The 19,094-nt window shown below is 36.1% G+C and overlaps 1 protein-coding gene across 7 annotated transcripts in view; it reads left to right on the top strand.

Annotated features, from left to right (window-relative positions):
- Positions 1 to 19,094, top strand: part of TRMT11 (tRNA methyltransferase 11 homolog) — a 196,688-nt gene that overhangs the window by 21,992 nt on the left and 155,602 nt on the right. For all 7 annotated transcript variants that reach the window (XM_021937911.2, XM_009206153.3, XM_017958352.3 and 4 more), the window contains 5 exons: positions 1,477 to 1,557; positions 4,331 to 4,495; positions 5,841 to 5,913; positions 6,031 to 6,162; positions 15,031 to 15,151. In XM_021937911.2, the coding sequence (XP_021793603.1) occupies positions 1,477 to 1,557; positions 4,331 to 4,495; positions 5,841 to 5,913; positions 6,031 to 6,162; positions 15,031 to 15,151 (572 nt within the window). The remainder of the gene's footprint in view (positions 1 to 1,476; positions 1,558 to 4,330; positions 4,496 to 5,840; positions 5,914 to 6,030; positions 6,163 to 15,030; positions 15,152 to 19,094) is intronic.

Below are 19,094 nucleotides of genomic sequence, written 5' to 3'. Positions count from 1 at the left end.
AGCACAGGAAAGCTTTTCTGTTCCCTTTGACAACTAGTTCTTCTAGGTGAGTATCTGCCTTAATTGGCAGAATTGTAGTAATTCCTTGTAATTTGGGTGAACTGACTTTGTGAATATTCCAAGTCATCACTTATGCTGCCTTTTCTAAATATGGAGTGTTCCATTTCCAGAGTAAGAATTACAAGGACTTTTTAACCTTCCCTCTCATATAAATGCTTTTTGTAGTTAGTATGAGAGGACCTAGGTTTTGGTTTCTGCTGTACTTTTAGTCTTTCATTTCTATTCTTCATGGGTTCCAATAGGAACTGGTCAGTTATAATATTTTCATGAACAAAGTATTTTTAACTCCATGCTACCAGACTGTTTTAAATGGCTATGGAAGGCACACCATTAATTTATGGATCTTGACCCTCGAGAGGCACTACCCATCTTAGTTGCAGAGATTACATCTCAAAAGGATATAAGGAAAAGAGCCCTAGTTTTTTTTACCCTTGTCCAAGTCTGTGCATATTTTGTAGTCTAAGAATATATTTATGATTTCAGCTTGACTAGCAGGCCTTCCTAGAGTATAGCTAGATAAGACTTACCCAAGCACTAAAAGCATTTTAATTCGAATGATTAAAAAAAGTGAAGTTTAATTAAAAGTACAATTATTAAAAGTTTAGTTAATTTTGTACAATTTTTTTCTTAATTTAAAAATACTATTACCTTTTATTTTAAAGAGTTCCATTATTTAACCTTTATTAAGATTTCTCTTCATGCATGAGCTGGTCACATCTGTCACATTACTTTGACTAGTCAGATTGTGTTGGGACAGTTGTTCTTACTTTGGTCACAGCACTAATAAGTTTATTAATTATTTTGTGCATGTTTGATAACTGTTATTGAGAAATTTATATTTACGGTTTAAAATGAGATAATTACTTGATTGGTTACAGGAGTAACTATATTAAAATAGATAATTCTTACAAAAATTAAAATATGTCCTAACCTTTTAATTTCTGTAAGAACTAATGTCTCACGTATTAATTATGCCCTCTTTATTTGTCTGAAACTCTGACTTCAGTGGGAATCGAGCCTAGTTGTCAGAATTTATTCTATTTATTGCCAGCTCTTTGTGTAAACAGTCTTATATGCTCATTTTTAAGAAAGGAGCAAAATGCTTTTGTGTACAGCTCTCAAAATAAGATGAAAATGTCTCAATATACATTATTTTGACCAAAAAAAAAAAAAAAAGATAAAATAGTGCTGTTTAAAATAATGATGCCAAGGTATACATCAATTTCGTAACCAGTTTAGTGAATATAGCTTAGGGGTTTGTTTTTTCAGTCCTGAGGCTTACTAAATATGTTATGACCAATGTCATTCTAGGATACTCTGCCTGCAGCTAGTTTCTAAGACTGGATGAAGTTAAATAGGAATGAACAGGAGTTTGGGACTTGCTGGTTAACAGGTCAAAATTGTGTGATTTTTCAGGTGGCCTCCTGATAGCATCTGCTCATTTTGGTGCATATGTATATGGGACAGACATAGACTACAACACAGTTCATGGCTTGGGTGAGTAGAGATTATAACAGTGTTATAGTCATTGCTGTGGTACCAAATGTACCTTTAAAAATACAGTTGACCCTGGAAGAACACAAGTTTGAATTGAACAGGTCCACTTATACTCAGATTTCTTTCCATCTCTGCCACTCCTGAAACAACAAGACCAATCCCTCCACTTCCTCTTCCTCCTCAGCCTACTCAGCATGAAGATGATGAGGATGAAGCCCTTTATGATGATCCACTTCCACTTCATGAATAGTAAATCTATTTTTACTAAGTAAAGTAAGTATAACAGTTGGCTATTAGTAGTTAAGTTTTGGGGGAGTCAAAAGATGTATGCATATTTTTGACTGTGCGAGGAGTTGGCACCCCTAACCCCCCATGTTGCTCGAGGGTCAACTGTAGTTTTAGATGGCATTATTTTAATCTTCAGATACAAAATTGTGATATAATTTTACTTGTTTTTATAAGACTTCATTGGGTATCTACTTTTATGAAGTAATCCAGTGTGTACAGAGTGATTTCCTGGGGGAACACGAAGACGAATGAGAAAAAGTCCTGCTCTCAGAGGGTTTTAAGGAAGTGCAGGAAAGTGATTACCCAGTGACCAGTCCAGAGCTATAATTTATTAGTTATTATTAATAAATATGCATGATAATGAAACATATTTGGTTAAGGTTATCACCACTCATTTAAAGATTATCACCAAAATTATTCACTAATCATACATTGAGTGTATACTGGATTGATAACTAGTCTTCGAGGTACTATTTATGTTTCTAATCTCATAACTGACCAAAACCTCTTTAAAGTAACTTTAAAGAATCTGCCTTGAACTGAGGGTACTTGAAACAGTCATTTGCTTTACCTTTCAGGTAATTATGGAAAATATTTTAAACTCTAGAAGCTTCAATAATGATGTGTGATTGGATGGAATTGATTCAAACTGAAAAAATATTTCCTTATAGCTTAATGTTATTAAACATGTTATTTGATTGGCGATTTTGAGATGGTTTGTGTTTATGTTGGTATTTCTTTATAGTAACTGGGATCAGCCCTTGTAATACTCTTTTCCTTTTCCTCACCCACTGTAAGTTACTGTATTGGTGAGCATTTATTATGCTTTATTTTCTTTTGAGGAAGTAATTTGATATCTTGTGCTGATGACCTGTCTTTTTTCCTACCTTGACTGTAAAGAATTTAGTAATACTTATTAGGAAAATGAGTTCTAATTTATTAGGTATAAATGGGCTAGCAAGAAAAAGATATTCTTTATCTGAAATTAGTTTTAAAAAGTGTTAAGAATTATTCCAATTTGCTTTTAGTAGAAGCAGTATATTTCTTTTAAGGAAATTGTCTTATATAATTTACTTGAATTTTTATTTATTAAAGTTATGTTTGGAAACTTACGTTGTAACCTTCAGTCTGCTGGGATAGAATTCTGATTGAGGTAGAGTTTCCTTAGAGCATATCCAAGGTAGTCTTAGGTATGCTTCTGTTTCCTATTGTTCTGAACTCTTACTTTATCCTAAAATATTCTGAAATTTGTCCTGTTTTAAAAGTATAAAACTTTTTTAGCAAATCTGTAGAGGCTCTCTAGCTACCACTTTGTTTTCCTCTTCTGTTTGCCAGAATGCTTCTTGAAAAACTACTGTAACTTGTTGTCTTCTCTTCTTCATCTTTCACTCTTTTCTGGCCATTATTTTCCAGCTTTTGTGCCTATCATTCTGCTGAAAACGCTTACAAAGGCCACAGATTTATAGCATTTGACAGTGTTGACCTTCATACAGCCGCTCTTGGTTTCCTTGAGATGGGTCTCGGCAGGTGGTACTTTCACTTTTTTGTTTCTTCTCAGTCTACTTGAGGCCCTGCAATTTTCTTTGATTTCTGTTTATTGATTGTTTTTTTTCCAGGCATCTACCTATTTTTGACCACTTCTCTTGTCACAATGCATGTTTTTCAGAATTATGTTGTTCTTCTTTTGATTTTATAAGAATAATTATAGAGCAAACATGTAACTACCTCCTAAGTGAACAAAAAGAATGTTATTCAGCCTTATGGAGTCAGTTTAAGATTATATACTGATAACTCCCAAGTCTGTATATTCTGGCCTTCAACTGCCTGCTGCATGTCTTCAACTGCGTATCTTTTTCTGAATGTTGTGCAGGTACCACAAGGTACACCAAGATTGGTATATCTCAAATGAATCTCATCTTTTTACTAAAGCTTGTTTTTCTTCCTGGTTTCTCCGATATTAATCACTGGTGTCATCATCCTAAACTATCATGTCTCCTATACAAGGAACTTACGAGCTTCTTCAGCCTTCCATCCACTCCTACTTTAACTTTCACTAGCAACGTCTCCATTTTGCCTCCCTTCTCCATGGTCACGACTGCGGCATTTCCCAAGTTCACTCTCTTCTTTTCTGTTTCATTTATCTGATTCATACTATCTCTACACAGGACTGTTTACTGCTGGAAGAAAGGAACCATATTCTCTTTAACTCACTCTTAACTACAAAAATCTTCATACTTGAAAATATCGAATGAATGTTTTAGGGCAGTTTTACTTGAAAGTTGACAGAGCAAGATAAGTTAGACATGAGTACATTTTACTGTTGAAATTAAAGTAACTACTTGTATACATAAAATCAAGATTTTAAATGAAAGCAAATTTTGAATAAATGTAAGTTTCATTGAGTTAAAACATTACTTTTTCTACATGACAGGAAATAAGAATACTCTGTTTAATACTTTCTCTCTTCTTTTTTCTTTCCTTTCAGGAAAGGCTACTAGGAAAAACCAGAAATGGAGAGGACCAGATGAAAACATTAGGGCCAATCTTCGTCAATATGGTTTAGAGAAGTATTACCTTGATGTCCTGGTTTCAGATGCATCTAAACCTTCCTGGAGGAAGGGCACATATTTTGATGCAATCATTACTGATCGTAAGTTTATTTTTATACAAAAGTAGGAGTAGTATTAGTAAAATTTACCAACACATGCACAAAATGCCAACTTGTCAGTGTTTCTCCCATCCATCCCCAGCTTCCTCATCTTGCAAGGAGAAACTTAGGAAGGTAGAGTGGATTACATACTTAACTACATTGTTAAAGGTTTACTGTTTTGTTTTTCTAAACAAATATATTGACTTGCCATCCACTTTTATATCCTTTTATATTAACTTGTCACCCATTTTTCCCTTCAGCTTATTTTTTTGAGGCATATATTTAGTATTTGTTTTTGTATTGACTATAATTGGTTATTATTATACCAACTGGAGCTCAAATGTCATTTGCAATTATGGTGTCAAATTTTGAAGAACAGAGTTTCGGATATCACACATTTCTCTATGTGTAAGCATTTGTGTTTTTGTACTGCCTGTTTTCACTGGCGTCTCCTTTCTAGCATTACAAGAAATTTGGGGTTCTGTGGAACCACTGGGCCTGTGAACCCACTGAGCTTCAGGAATGTGCATGAAAATTTATTTTCCCATGCCTCATGAGGTCGTGAGTTTTTTAGGCAGGCTATCTAAGAATAGGTCTGCCTTTTCTATATAGTATTTGACAGTAAATCTGTAAATAGTGGCAAAATTGAGCCCTTCTATCTCAGCTCTCTTTACTTCTTTGCTAACTTAGATTTTTTTCAAATGTAACAAAAGAAAAGTTATCAAGGCATTATGGTTTCAGTGTGAATATACTTTATGAAAATTTGGTGATTTTTAAAAGGTAACAGTTTGCTTTATTATTTGCTCTCCCACTCTGTGTTTACTTATATAAAATACATTTTTTTTTTTTTCTGATCAATTTGAGAGTAAGTGGTATACATTGTGGCCTATTACTCCTATACTTCAATGTGTATTTACTAAGAATAAAGATAGCCTCTTGGTAAAAATACAGTTACCAATTTCAGTAAATTGATAAAACACTTTCATCTACAGTTTGCCATTCAGTTTTGTCAATTGACTCAGTAATAGCTTTTATGGCATATATTTTCCCTTTAGGACAGGATCTACTCTAGGGTCAGGTATTGCATTTAGTAATGATATCTTTTAGGCCTCTAATTTGTAACACTTCCACAGCTTTTCTCAATGACTTTTATGATGTTGACATATTTTAAGAAGACAGTTGCTCCTCCCCCAAGTCTTTATGTTGTACATTTTCAGTTGGATTTGTGCATCGGTGATGCTGTGTTCTTCTCAGGGTGTCACGTTTGAAGGCAACATGGCTCTTTGTCCTTGATCAGTGATTTGGTGACTTTTGACTATCTGTGTTACCTTTGTTTTCTGTGTAGCTCCATATGGTATCAGAGAATCTACAAGAAGAACAGGTTCACAGAAGGAGATACCAAAGGGGATAGAAAAATGGTAAGTGAAATTTAAATATGATGTGTTACTACTTTGAGAAGAAGCATGTAGCTTCCCTGATAACTTAGCATTCTTAAAATTGTTCACTGATTTTGAAATTTTGTTTCTTTTGTGTAGTCCAGGAAGCCATGTTCCTGTTTCCTTGAGTTATCATCTGAGTGATATGTTTCTTGACCTGTTAAACTTCGCAGCTGAGACCCTCGTGTTGGGTGGAAGACTAGTCTATTGGTTACCGGTGTATACGCCAGAGTATGTAATCTTAATTTTATTTTTAATGTCATTTTTCTTACAATATTTGCATATCTACTATAATTTTTTCTTTATCTCTTCTTGCATTTGGTGCATCTTTGTATTTAATTTGTAATAGCCTTTGTTTGCCTTCAAATGTGTATAAAATAGTCTTTTTATTTATTTATTTATTGAGACAAGGTCTTGCTCTGTCACCCAGGCTGGAGTGCAGTGGTGCGATCATGACTCACTGCAGCCTTGACCTCCCAGGCTCAAGTGATCCTCCCACCTCAGCCTCCTGAGTATCTGGGACTACAGGCATATGTCACCATGCTCAGCTATTTTTTTTTTTTTTTTTTTAATTTTTTTGTAGAGATGGAATCTCACTATGTTGCCCAGGTTGGTTTTAAAGTTCTAGGCTTAAGTAGTTCACCTGCCTCAGCCTCTCAAAGTGTTGTGATTATAAGGGTGAGCCACTGTACTCAGCTTCCCTCTTTTCATCAACTGAATTGTTTTGACCTTGTTATTTTATATCAGGGGGCAAACCATGGCCTATGGACCAGATATGGTCCTCAGCCTGTGTTTGTAAGGTTCTTGAGCTAGGACTAGTTTTTAGATTTTTAAAGGTTGTTAAAAAATATCCACACACAATAATATGTGACAGAAACATACAGTATGTGACCCACAAAATCTGCAATATTTACTCTCTGGCCCTTTATAGAAAAAGTTTTGCCAGCCCTTATTGTACCCTACACTTAGCTCAATACCTGTTGATCACAGCTGTTTTACAGCCCTTTTGCCAGTCTTTAGAGGTAATTTTCAACTGCTTAGCTAAAGGATTCATGCATCTACTACCTTCCAATGCTAGCTTTAATATATATTGGCTATTATGATTATCTTAAATACAATAAATCAAAAGCTAAGACCAAAATAAGAGCTGTGCATATATTTAAAGCCCTGATTATGTTCAGCATTATTGCTTTGAGTTTTGTTATTCAGTAACTATTAAATATAAATAAAGCTATATATATTAATAGTAAAAGACAAGATGTTTGAACAAGATGGAATCTTTAAATTTGAAAGGCATTGCCAAGCCCAGTAGGTTATTTCTTCAATCTGCCATAGATATATTTTTTAATACAATTATTTTAATTCTTATATTTGTATTTTATTTTATTTTATTTTATTTTATTTATTTTTTGAGACAGGATTTCGTTTTGTCACCCAGACTGGAGTACAGTGGCATGATCTCATCTCACTGCGACCTCCACCTCCTGGGTTCAAGCGATTCTCCCACCTCAACCTTCTGAGTAGCTGAGATTACAGGCGCACGCCACCACGCCCCGCGAAGTTTTGTATTTTTAATAGAGACAGAGTTTCACTGTGTTGGCCAGGCTGGTCTTGAACTCCTGACCTGAAGTGATCCACCCACCTTGGCCTCCCAAAGGATTATAGGCATGAGCCACTGTGTCCGGCCAATTCCTATATTTACTATACATAATTATACAGTGGTAACTGTCTTTTTCTACAAAGATCGGTAGTCCCTCAGCATTTGGGACCCTCAGCTATTTCTTGTTGTTTGTTTTACAAATGCTGTATTTAAAACTACCATGGCCTCAGTTTAGTTATGCATTTCATTATCAGCTGATAAGAGAGAATACATTTGTACCCAGACCCCTTAACACTGAGTTTGTTTTGTTGCTAATGGTAATCTCATTTAACCTGTTTTAGAAATGAGGAAACTTAATTCCAAGGAGTGAAATTATCTATATAAAATTAAAAGCCAGCTAGCTAATTTGTTTCCTTATTCCCAGTGCTGTATTCACTTAATTCAACATCCTGCCACATCTCCTATACTTAGTACATGAAATGATAGGTGAAGTTTTATTAATATTTTCAGATAAGACTATATTTGTTCATGTCTTTGTAGAAAGGGTTCCTACCTTAGACAAACTGAATTCCAGCAACAAGCTACTTGCTTTTTGTTTAATTCAAGTTGTAGGGCTAAAAGTAAAAAAAAAAAAATTACTGTGAAATAATTTCAAACTTACAGAAGTTTCAAATACAATACAGAAAACTCCCATCTCTACCCTTATCCAGATTTTCCCAATATTAACATATATCTACCTCCCCTGACTCCTGCACGTATCTGTTATCACTAATCTTTTTGAAACCATTTGAGAAGTCATTGGTATGGTGCCCTCTTACCTCTATATATGTCATTGTATTTTTCAGAAACAAGAACATTCCTATCCAACCATGATCAACCCTCCAAGTCTGGAAGTTAGCATTGATAACAGTATTCCACCCAGATCATAGACCCCATTCAAATTTTACCAGTTGCAATCCATGTAGGAAACTGTACTGTAATCATCTATCCTATCTTTTTTGGTCTTCTCTGGTTCAGAATATTTTCTGTCTTTCCATATCTTTTGTATCCTTGGAAGTTTTGTAGAAGACCTGGCTTATATTCTGAGGGTTGACTCTCAGCCGGGGCCATCTGATATTTATTCTATGACCAGACTGAGGTCATGCTTTCTTGGTAGGAATACCGCAGACATGATCTTTGCAGCACATCATAGGGCTTACAAAGCCACTCCTCCTGGAACGTTAACTTTGATTGTCTGGTCAGGCTCTTTTCTGACAGATTTCTCCTCTCTGAATCATCATTTTCTTCTTTGATTTGTATTTTATGGGGAAATAACAAGATTACACGAATATCTTGTTTTTCATCAAACCACTACTCAGATTGATGACTCCATTGTTGACAGCCACTGCTGTGGTAGTTGCCAAATGATTCTTCTATTCCATAATTTCTTCTGCATTTGGAAGTTGGTATTCTGTAAGAAAGAGCTTTTCTTTCTGCCCCATTTACTTCATTAATTATTTATAGTGGTATGGAGTCATGGATTCCTGTATTATTCATTGGGTTGTAATTTATTAGTAGTAGTATTTTGTTGCTCAAATTGTCACAGATTTGACCAGAGGGAGTTTCTTTGAGCTGGCTCTTCTGTCCTTTTGAAATATCCTCAGTAGTTTTTTATGTAATTCCTTCCTTTTTAGCATATCTGACTGTTCACTGTTTTGTAGTTTATGATTTAATTATAATTGAAATCATATGTGGTTAAGAATTTATTCTGGAGTTCTTTTATTCCTTTATAAAAAGTAATATTGGAGGTTCTTTAAACTGAATGTATTTCTAAAGACTTTAAAAAGTGGCCACTGGATATTTCTTTTTTTTTTTTTTGAGACGGAGTCTCGCGCTGTGTCACCCAGGCTGGAGTGCAGTGGCGCGATCTCGGCTCACTGCAAGCTCCGCCTCCCAGGTTCGCGCCATTCTCCTGCCTCAGCCTCCGAGTAGCTGGGACTACAGGCGCCCGCCACCACGCCCGGCTAGTTTTTTGTATTTTTAGTAGAGACGGGGTGTCACCATGTTAGCCAGGATGGTCTCGATCTCCTGACCTCGTGATCCACCCGCCTCGGCCTCCCAAAGTGCTGGGATTACAGGCTTGAGCCACCGCGCCCGGCCCTGGATATTTCTTCAATGACTTCTCTATTGTAGTAATTTTAGACGAGGGAAGATTTCCAAATACATATAACCGAAGTGATGTTTTAGAAAGGGAAAAGGGAGACATGTTGTAGTGATTTTTTTTTTTTTTTTGTCTTAGATGTTTTATCAATGTTTTATCAATGGATAGATTTCTTCTAGTTATGGGGCTAACACACGTGGAAAGACTATGGTGGCATTTATTTCCCTGAGTTTCTGGCCCCTGGAGAGAGTTATTTTCAGATCCCCTGATGTTCATTATTAGATCTCAATAGTGTCTTATCTCTTTAAGCCTAAAGCGATCTTATTAATTATTAATAGTGAACCAAATTTGTATTGCGTTTATGCGAGAAAAATGAACTGTTTTCATATTCAAGGTCTTTACTCTTTTGAAAATTCTTTACTGTTTTGAAAATAACACAGTATCAAGATGAATTTGAGTCTAAAGTCACCTGTAAAAGCTTGAAATAATATTCTTCTGAATTAAGCAGTTTAGAATTAGTTTAACTATGTTACATTGAAAATGTAGCTTTATGTTAGACCAGGAATAACAAGGAATTCAATTTACAGTTGTACCTTAGTGTAGTTTAATTTTAAGACTTTTGTATTTTTGGTGTGGTGGATGTAGGCTGTTAGTTCTATTACTGAATTAATTTACTCTCAGCCAAACCCTGTTATATGATTCAAGTTACACATTATAACCAAGTTCAGGTATTATTTTAATCCAGGATTGATAGAAAAGTATAAGACATAAAAGCAAAATACTGCCTAAAAGCTTAGTTGTATATGGAAAATTGTGAGAGCTAATGATTGAAAAGGATTTTCTCAGTGTTTGACAATTTAAATTGCAATAAAGAAACTGCTACTCAGAAACTTCTGCTGCTCTTTTTCCTTCTAGTCTAGACTCTCCCTACTCCAGTATATCAGATTTTTTGCCAGCATCAAGATACTCTGTGCATTTTATGTCTTTTCACCTTTGTCTATTCTGACCCTACTGTTTGAGATGCCCTTTCTTCTTTCCTCAACTGGTAAAATTCTAGTCATTTTTCTAGGCCTGGCTTAATTGTCAACACTTCTGTGACACTTTCTCAGATACTTCTCAGCAGAATTAATCAGTCCTTCCTCTGCGCTCTCATAGTAGCTTGTTTTTACTGCTTATAGAGACTTAACACATAAAATTACTGTAGACTGTTGGTATTTGTGAGTTTATTTACAATTTTGACTACTTACAAATGACCCAGATTATCTGTGTTACAATCATGTGTATAGGGCGTCAATCCAGTGTGTACACGTACAATCCAGGTATGTTTGATGTCATAGGACTCAGTGTGCTACTGAGTGAGTGTAGCTGTTTGCCCAGGCTCCGTATATCCATTTAGCTTTATCTAATTTCATTGTACACAGATAACTCCTGAAGTGATTAGAAATAGTGTTTCTTTATAAAAGATGACCTTTATAGAAATCCAGCTGCTAGTGTTAGTGCTGATATGATGACATACTTATATTAAAATTGCACATAGTACCCCCCCAATGTATATAATTTTAATTCATTAATTAAAATTTTTTGAAAAGGTGAGAAGCTAATAATGTGCCCCAAAGTAGGACTTGGAGATAAATTTTGATTGTAGTAAGATGAACTTTGCAGTGCCTATAATCAGTGAAGAGAACATGTTTTTCATCTCTTAGGAAAGAGGAAGAAGTGATTTTTTTTTCTTTTTTTTCTTTTTTAAATTTGTTTATTTATTATTATTATTATACTTTAAGTTCTAGGGTACATGTGCATAACGTGCAGGTTTGTTACATATGTATACTTGTGCCATGTTGCTGTGCTGCACCCATCAACTGGTCAGCACCCATCAACTCGTCATTTACATCAGGTATAACTCCCAATGCAATCCCTCCCCCCTCCCCCCTTCCCATGATAGGCCCCGGTGTGTGATGTTCCCCTTCCCGAGTCCAAGTGATCTCATTGTTCAATTCCCATCTATGAGTGAGAACATGCGGTGTTTGGTTTTCTGTTCTTGTGATAGTTTGCTAAGAATGATGGTTTCCAGCTGCATCCATGTCCCTACAAAGGACACAAACTCATCCTTTTTTATGGCTGCATAGTATTCCATGGTGTATATGTGCCACATTTTCTTAATCCAGTCTGTCACTGATGGACATTTGGGTTGATTCCAAGTCTTTGCTATTGTGAATAGTGCCGCAATAAACATATGTGTGCATGTGTCTTTATAGCAGCATGATTTATAATCCTTTGGGTATATACCCAGTAATGGGATGGCTGGGTCATATGGTACATCTAGTTCTAGATCCTTGAGGAATCGCCATACTGTTTTCCATAATGGTTGAACTACTTTACAATCCCACCAACAGTGTAAAAGTGTTCCTATTTCTCCACATCCTCTCCAGCACCTGTTGTTTCCTGACTTTTTAATGATTGCCATTCTAACTGATGTGAGATGGTATCTCATTGTGGTTTTGATTTGCATTGGAAGAACTGATTTTTAAGCTGTTTTTAGTAAATGTTCAATCTTTGCAAAATCTGTTTCTCAAATGGAAGCTGAAATTCTAGTGACATTTGGAAAGTAGTTGAAGCACGAAGATTCACAGGAAAATGAGTGACAGACAAAATTGATTCGCGGAAAATCTAGGGGCCTATGTACACAATTATTTTTGTTTTTTTTTAAAAAAAATTGAAATAGAATTTGCATACCATTAAACTCACCCTCTTAACGTATATAGCTTCATGGTTTTAGTTTATCCACAAAGTTGTGCGATTGTCACCACTAGGTAATTCCAGAACATTTTCTTCACCCCCGAGAAGTACCCCATGGACCTTAGCAATTACCACCTCTGGCACCACTTGTCAATCTCTGTAGATTTACCTATTAAGGATGATTTAGCTTTTAAATAGATAACTTGGATTGTAGGGGGATATTAATAAAAACGGGGAGTTAAGATAGGATTTGGTACTGTCGTAATGGCCCAGGCAAAATACAGATTTATGCCTTCTACTTAACCATTTGCCAGCATTCCATTGGAATGAAATATATTGGTAAATATACAGTGAATTATTTTATTTTTTATTTTATTTTATTTTATTTTATTTTGAGGCAGAGTTTCGCTCTTGTTGCCCAGGCTAGAGTGCAGTGGTGTGATCTTGGCTCACTACAACCTCCACCTCCCAGGTTTGAGCGATTCTGCTGCTTCAGCCTCCCAAGTAGCTGGGATTACAGGCATGTGCCACCATGCATGGGTAATTTTGTATTTTTAGCAGAGACGGGGTTTCACCATGTTGGCCAGGCTGGTCTCGAACTTCTGACCTCAGGTGATCCACCCGCCTTGGCCTCCCAAAGCTCTAGGATTACAGGTGTGAGCCACCACACCCAGCTGAATACTTTTTTAACTGCTGTTTTTAATCTTTTTAGTATGATACTTTGGGAGTATATTGTTAAATTGATTGGCTCATTAATAGAATAATTGTTAAAAATGAATTAAGATTGAGTCAGAAAAGATAGTATGAAACATGCAAATATGTTTTTCTGCTGTTAAACCAAATGCAGCAACTTAGTTCAGCAGTTTAGCATCATTCATGCCATAGATGTTAATTAAAATTGTATTGGTTTTGTACTTTGGGATTGGATTGATAAATTTGTTTTTTGGGTTTTATAGTTATATTAGGGATATAAGCATGAAGAATTTATATCGAATTTATGCTTGTGCATATTTAAGTGACACTTTAGTAAAAAAATACTTTAAGTCAGTCCACCAGGAAGTAAAAGATTTTTTTCCTTTAAAAAATAGTATATTACTTAGTTTGACACATACTGTTTCCAGCATCTATAGATCCTACGGTTTGTAAGCGTAAGTTTAAGGCTATATCTTCTCTCTGTTAGCACTTATTATTTTAGTCTCACCCATGGTGTAGAATATATTCTTTCTACTGTACTCCAGCCTGGGCAACAGAGCAAGATCCTGTCTCTGTAAAAGAAAAAAAAGAATGTATTCTTTCATGTCATAAATGTATTGCATGAAGATTCAAAATTTGATGTCAGTGTTACAAGAAGTACAACATTTCTGGCTATGTAGTGAACATTAAAGAATTACTAGATGAGGTGAAATCTGAAGTGCTCATTACTTGTCGGAAAGCTCTAGGAAGAAGTCAGAGAATGACTTCAAGATAATTCTTTCCACTGATAATAAAGTGAAGTGCATTATGAATGATGCTTGGGAAGTGGGTGATGATGGGTTTGAGCATATGATTGGGGTAATAGGGAGAGCTCGTTGAATGTCAGTGGGACCTAGAAAAGTTCATGAAAGAGTAGTGGGGAAAACAGTGTTGATGCATTAAAACAGGTAGCTGAGATTGTCGTCCTTTACATGAAAAACTAATCAGCACCTTTGCTATTTTGAATCAGACTTTTAAGATTACCTGTATAATAAATGTGTGCAGACACCATCCAAAAAGGCGTAAAAAATTGCAAAGGAAACAGAAATCCTGGCAACACAGTGTTCTTAAAAGTACCCATGCCTAGTGAGTCCCCTCCTTTGCTGTTCTTTCACATTCTGTTCCATAGCTGTTTCTCCCACCTCTGTTACCTATTTCTTTGGCCAAGATTTATGCTAAGCTGTCAGATGCCAGATTCTGAACTCCTGCTATTGACTGTCCTGCTTTCTGGATGTTGTCATCATCTTTATCCATGTAGGACATGTGCTGTACAGCAGCAGTCTCCACCACTCATTGGCATATTTTTGTTTTATTTCCTGGTTCATATGACCAGAAGACTGATGTAATCTGTAGCGTTTATTTTAGTTGTAGTTTATTTGAATAATTTTATAAATAACTTTAGTTCTATATGTACAAACATAATAGAGGTCTCAAGATGTTATTAAAATTTTGCAAGGGCACTTCAGTTTAGAGGGGAAAGTATATGCTGTAGTGGATTATACACTTTGGGGATTTATAAAAATCTGCAGATGGTCAGTCTTTCGTGAATGTCAAGGGATGTTCTTGAGCATATTTTTGTCTACTCTCATGGAGTTCTGTAGGGTGGAATCACCTTGTACTTCTGTGGTTTAAATGTTTGGCGTTCTTCAACAAAACGTACTTACAATATTTCTCTCTTATTCTACAGGTAAAACATTTAACTGCATTTTTGGGATATGATAAAATTAAGCTACTTTGCTTATAGATAGTTATGGATCATGTGGATAGTTAGCAGATGTGGGGAAAAAGAGCACATAGTGGAAGAACATCTCACACTACGTTGGACGATCCCCATGATTCTTTGTGGGCCACACATGCGAGTGTTCCTAACAGTCAGCTGTTCTTCCTTCAGGTACACTGAAGAGATGGTGCCTTGGCACCCTTGCCTGAAACTCATTAGCAACTGCGAGCAGAAGCTTTCCAGTCACACATCAAGGCGCTTGATCACAATGGAAAAGGTGCAGAAATTTGAGGTAAATTGCTTTAGTATTTTTGGGATAAATTCTGAAAGAATCAAAAGTAGTTGTTTCTAAATAGTTTTTCTGTGATAGAGTTTGGAAATGTTATTCCGTGATATTTTAAAAATTACAGATGAATTTAGCAAGAGGCAGAAGTTGAAGAGATTTGTGCATCCACTTGGGATTGAAGGGTAGGAGCTGGATATAGACATAGACATTGAGTAGAGTTCAAATAGACGTTGACCCTCACTTCTCAGGCTTTATTTGGCATCCTTGTTGCTAACTCAGTTATAAAACAGCATTCTTAGACAACTGTTATGTAATTAGCAATGTCCTAGTTACCATTTTTCTCCAAAAGCAGAACCTACTTGATTGCAGACTGTAATGAAGAGAATATGTTGCTTTATAAATAAAGAGAGAAAGTAAATGTCCCCAGTTTGTTAGGGCCCAACACATTCTCTGTCTCTCTTTCTCTCTCTTACATACAAAATTCATTTAAGCTTAAGAAAGAACGAAACGTTTGTTATTTCATGCCCAGACGAGAGTTGACATGAATAGTGCCTCATAATGGAGCTTAATTAAATCGACAAAAGCTCTTTGGGCTGTACTTCTGTCGACTGACAACCAAAGCTCTTTTAATTTCACTGGAAACTTGGATGACCCCCATTCTTGCTTTGGACCTTTAGGGTAAGCAGAAGAAAGGTGGTACTGTGAAGGTTCTTCCTTACTTTTTTTTTTGTTTTGTTTTGAGACGGAGTTTCCCTCTTTCACCCAGGCAATCTTGGCTCACTGCATCCTCCACCTTCTGGTTTCAAGCTATTCTCCTGCCTCAGCCTCCTGAGTAGCTGGGATTACAGGTGCCTGCCACTATGCCTGGCTAATTTTTTTTTTTTTTTGTATTTTTAGTAGAGAGGGGGTTTCACCGTCTTGGCCAGGCTGGTCTTGAACTCCTGAGCTCTTGATCTGCCTGCTTTGGCCTCCTAAAGTGCTGGGATTACAGGCGTGAGCCACTGCTCCAGCCTGAAGATTTTCATACCCATCTGTAGCCTGCATTTGACTTGTTTTTATGTAGTTCTCTCTTACGGATTATTTCATAGCAATAAAAACTAATATTTGTATGGTGCCTTTTGCATATATTATATCATTGTTTTCATCCTTTTTATTTCCATTTGCTGTCTCTAATTTAGACCCTTATTACCATACACCTGGTTTATGTTCACAGTCTCCTAAATGATCTCCTTCATACCTCTAGTTTATATGTTAAATGCATCTGCCTAAAACACTGCATTCATTATGTCACTACCTTATGCAAAATATTTTTTTATTACTGAAAAATGTTCAGAATTTTCATTGTGACATAAACTATCTTCTGTAATCAGGCTCCAATATCAGGGCATTTCAGAAAGCTAACCTATACATCTATATAAGTAGTTGATTGGTATCTACTATATGTATATATAGGTATCTGTGTACCTACATATAAACATACGGATGTATAGATATATGTTATGTGGTGTAATTAAAATGAAAATGTACGGCAGTCATTTTTAAAACAAAAATACTAGAAGTTTATATTCAAATGACATCCTTGGAGTGGAATCTTTGTACTCATTCTATTTCTGTCATAATTTTTCAGCATATTCTTGAAAGTTACCTTTAAGATTTGCCTTTAAAGAAGTTTTTTTTTTTTTTTATTAATCAGTTATTTTGTTTTATAGTAACACCTTGCTTTTCTTAAAATAATTTTACTGGACTTTGCTGCTCTTATTTTATACCAGACTAATGATTTAAAGTTGTTTTTGGAAACCAAATTCTATTTCAAGGATGATGATTTGCCATTAAACCATTAAACATTTAAAACATTACAGATTCAGAAATTCTATAAATAGTTTCCAAATTGGCATCATTACAGCCTTCCAGAATGAAAGTTTTAAATGAGTAACATTTATTTGGGCATACAGTAGAAGCCCTCTTATCTAACGTCCATTTCAAACCCTGCCGATTAACCAATACTGGCCATTCCTTCTGTAAAACACACTGCCTGGGCCGGGTGCAGTGGCTCTCGTCTGTAATCCCAGCACTTTGGGAGGCCGAGGTGGGCGGATCACGAGGCCAGGAGTACGAGACCAGCCTGGCCAACATAGTGAAACCTTGTCTCTACTAAAAATACAAAAATTAGCTGGGCATGGTGGCACACACCTGTAGTCCCAGTGACTTGGGAGGCTGAGGCAGGAGAATCGCTTGAACCGGGAGGTGGAGGTTGCAGTGAGCCGAGATTGTGTCACTGCACTCCAGCCTGGAGACAGAGCGAGACTCCGTCTCAAAACAAACAAACAACAACAACAAAATAAATTATTTAATAAATTATTGCCTGATGCAATAATATGTTGTATGTTGAATACTTTCAGCTGGTGAGTCGCTTGATCTCTACTATTTATATACAGTACTTCTGCTTCTATCAGCTGATTTATTTGTTTAACGAGTCTATTGTGGTATTCTCAGAGCTGTTTATGCCAATTATATTTGTTACAGTAATTATGTAATCTACTTAAATACTAGTTAGACCAGTGAAATATTTGTGTAAGAATACAATTGTAATTTCTGTAAAAACTAAGTTAATGCTTTAGAAAGAACAAAGTGAGTTGCTAAAAAAAAAAAAAAGACTTGAATTGGGAATAACTTTGAAAAAAGTAACTGCAATCTAGGTTTTTGCACCCAGATTGCTTTGTAAGGTCTTGCATCATTTTATAGAAGCCAAAACTAGAATTCTTTATAGGTCTTGATTCTGTATGAATATATACAAATGAATATTGTTTTTTAAGTTAAAGTAAGTTTAATATGTTTACAAAGCATTTTAATTTCTTCCTGCTTTTATTTCATTTATCCAATTAGCTAATTGTATTAGTGTGCTTGGGCTGCCATAACCAAATACCACAGACTGGGCGACTTAACAGAAATTTATTTTCTCACAGTTCTGGAGGCTGGAAATTCAAGATTAAGGTGTCAGCAGACTTAGCTTCTTGCAGGTGTTCACTGTCTCGCTGTTCTCACAAGGCCTTTCCTTTGTGCATCTGCACTTCCAGTGTCTCTTCCTCTTCTTTTTGTTTTGGATTTAGACAGTGTCTCACTCCATCACCCAGACTAGAATACAGTGGCACTATTATACCTTACTGTAACCTCAAACTCCAGGGCTCAAGCCATCCTCCAGTCTCATCTGTCTTCCTCTTCTTAAAAGAATGAGAGTCTTATTGGATTAAGGCCCCACCTTTAAGATTTCATTTATGTGTAATTACTTCCTTAAAGGTGCTGTCTTCAAATACAGTCATATTGAGGGTTAGGGACTCAACATATGAATTTTAGGGTAGAACAGAATATTCATTCCATTATACTAACGATTACCAATGTCCATCACATTGAATAAGAGGAGTCTGTTATATGTTAGAGGATGCTTTTTTTTCTCCTCTCCTAGTCACTTACTTCTCATGTATATGTTTGTCTTTTGGTATTTTAAAGGATGTAAGGCATTTTGATAATTCAGATGGTAACATTACAGCTCTTAGAAATCATAGCATTTAAGGCCAGGCGCGGTGACTCAAGCCTGTAATCCCAGCACTTTGGGAGGCCGAGACGGGGGGATCACGAGGTCAGGAGATCGAGACCATCCTGGCTAACATGGTGAAACCCCGTCTCTACTAAAAAATACAAAAAATTAGCCGGGCGCGGTGGTGGGAGCCTGTAGTCCCAGCTACTCGGGAGGCTGAGGCAGGAGAATGGCATAAACCCGGGAGGCGGAGATTGCAGCGAGCCGAGATCCGGCCACTGCACTCCAGCCTGGGCGACAGAGCAAGACTCCGTCTCAAAAAAAAAAAAAAAAGAAATCATAGCATTTAATAGAATCATTCGAGTTAGTAATATAATAGTAACTAACATTTATGTGCCAGGCACATGAGTAATACAC

Source organism: Papio anubis, chromosome 6 (genome assembly GCF_008728515.1).
Source record: "Papio anubis isolate 15944 chromosome 6, Panubis1.0, whole genome shotgun sequence".
Taxonomy (NCBI): domain Eukaryota; kingdom Metazoa; phylum Chordata; class Mammalia; order Primates; family Cercopithecidae; genus Papio; species Papio anubis.
This window is presented reverse-complemented; position numbering and strand designations above follow the sequence as displayed.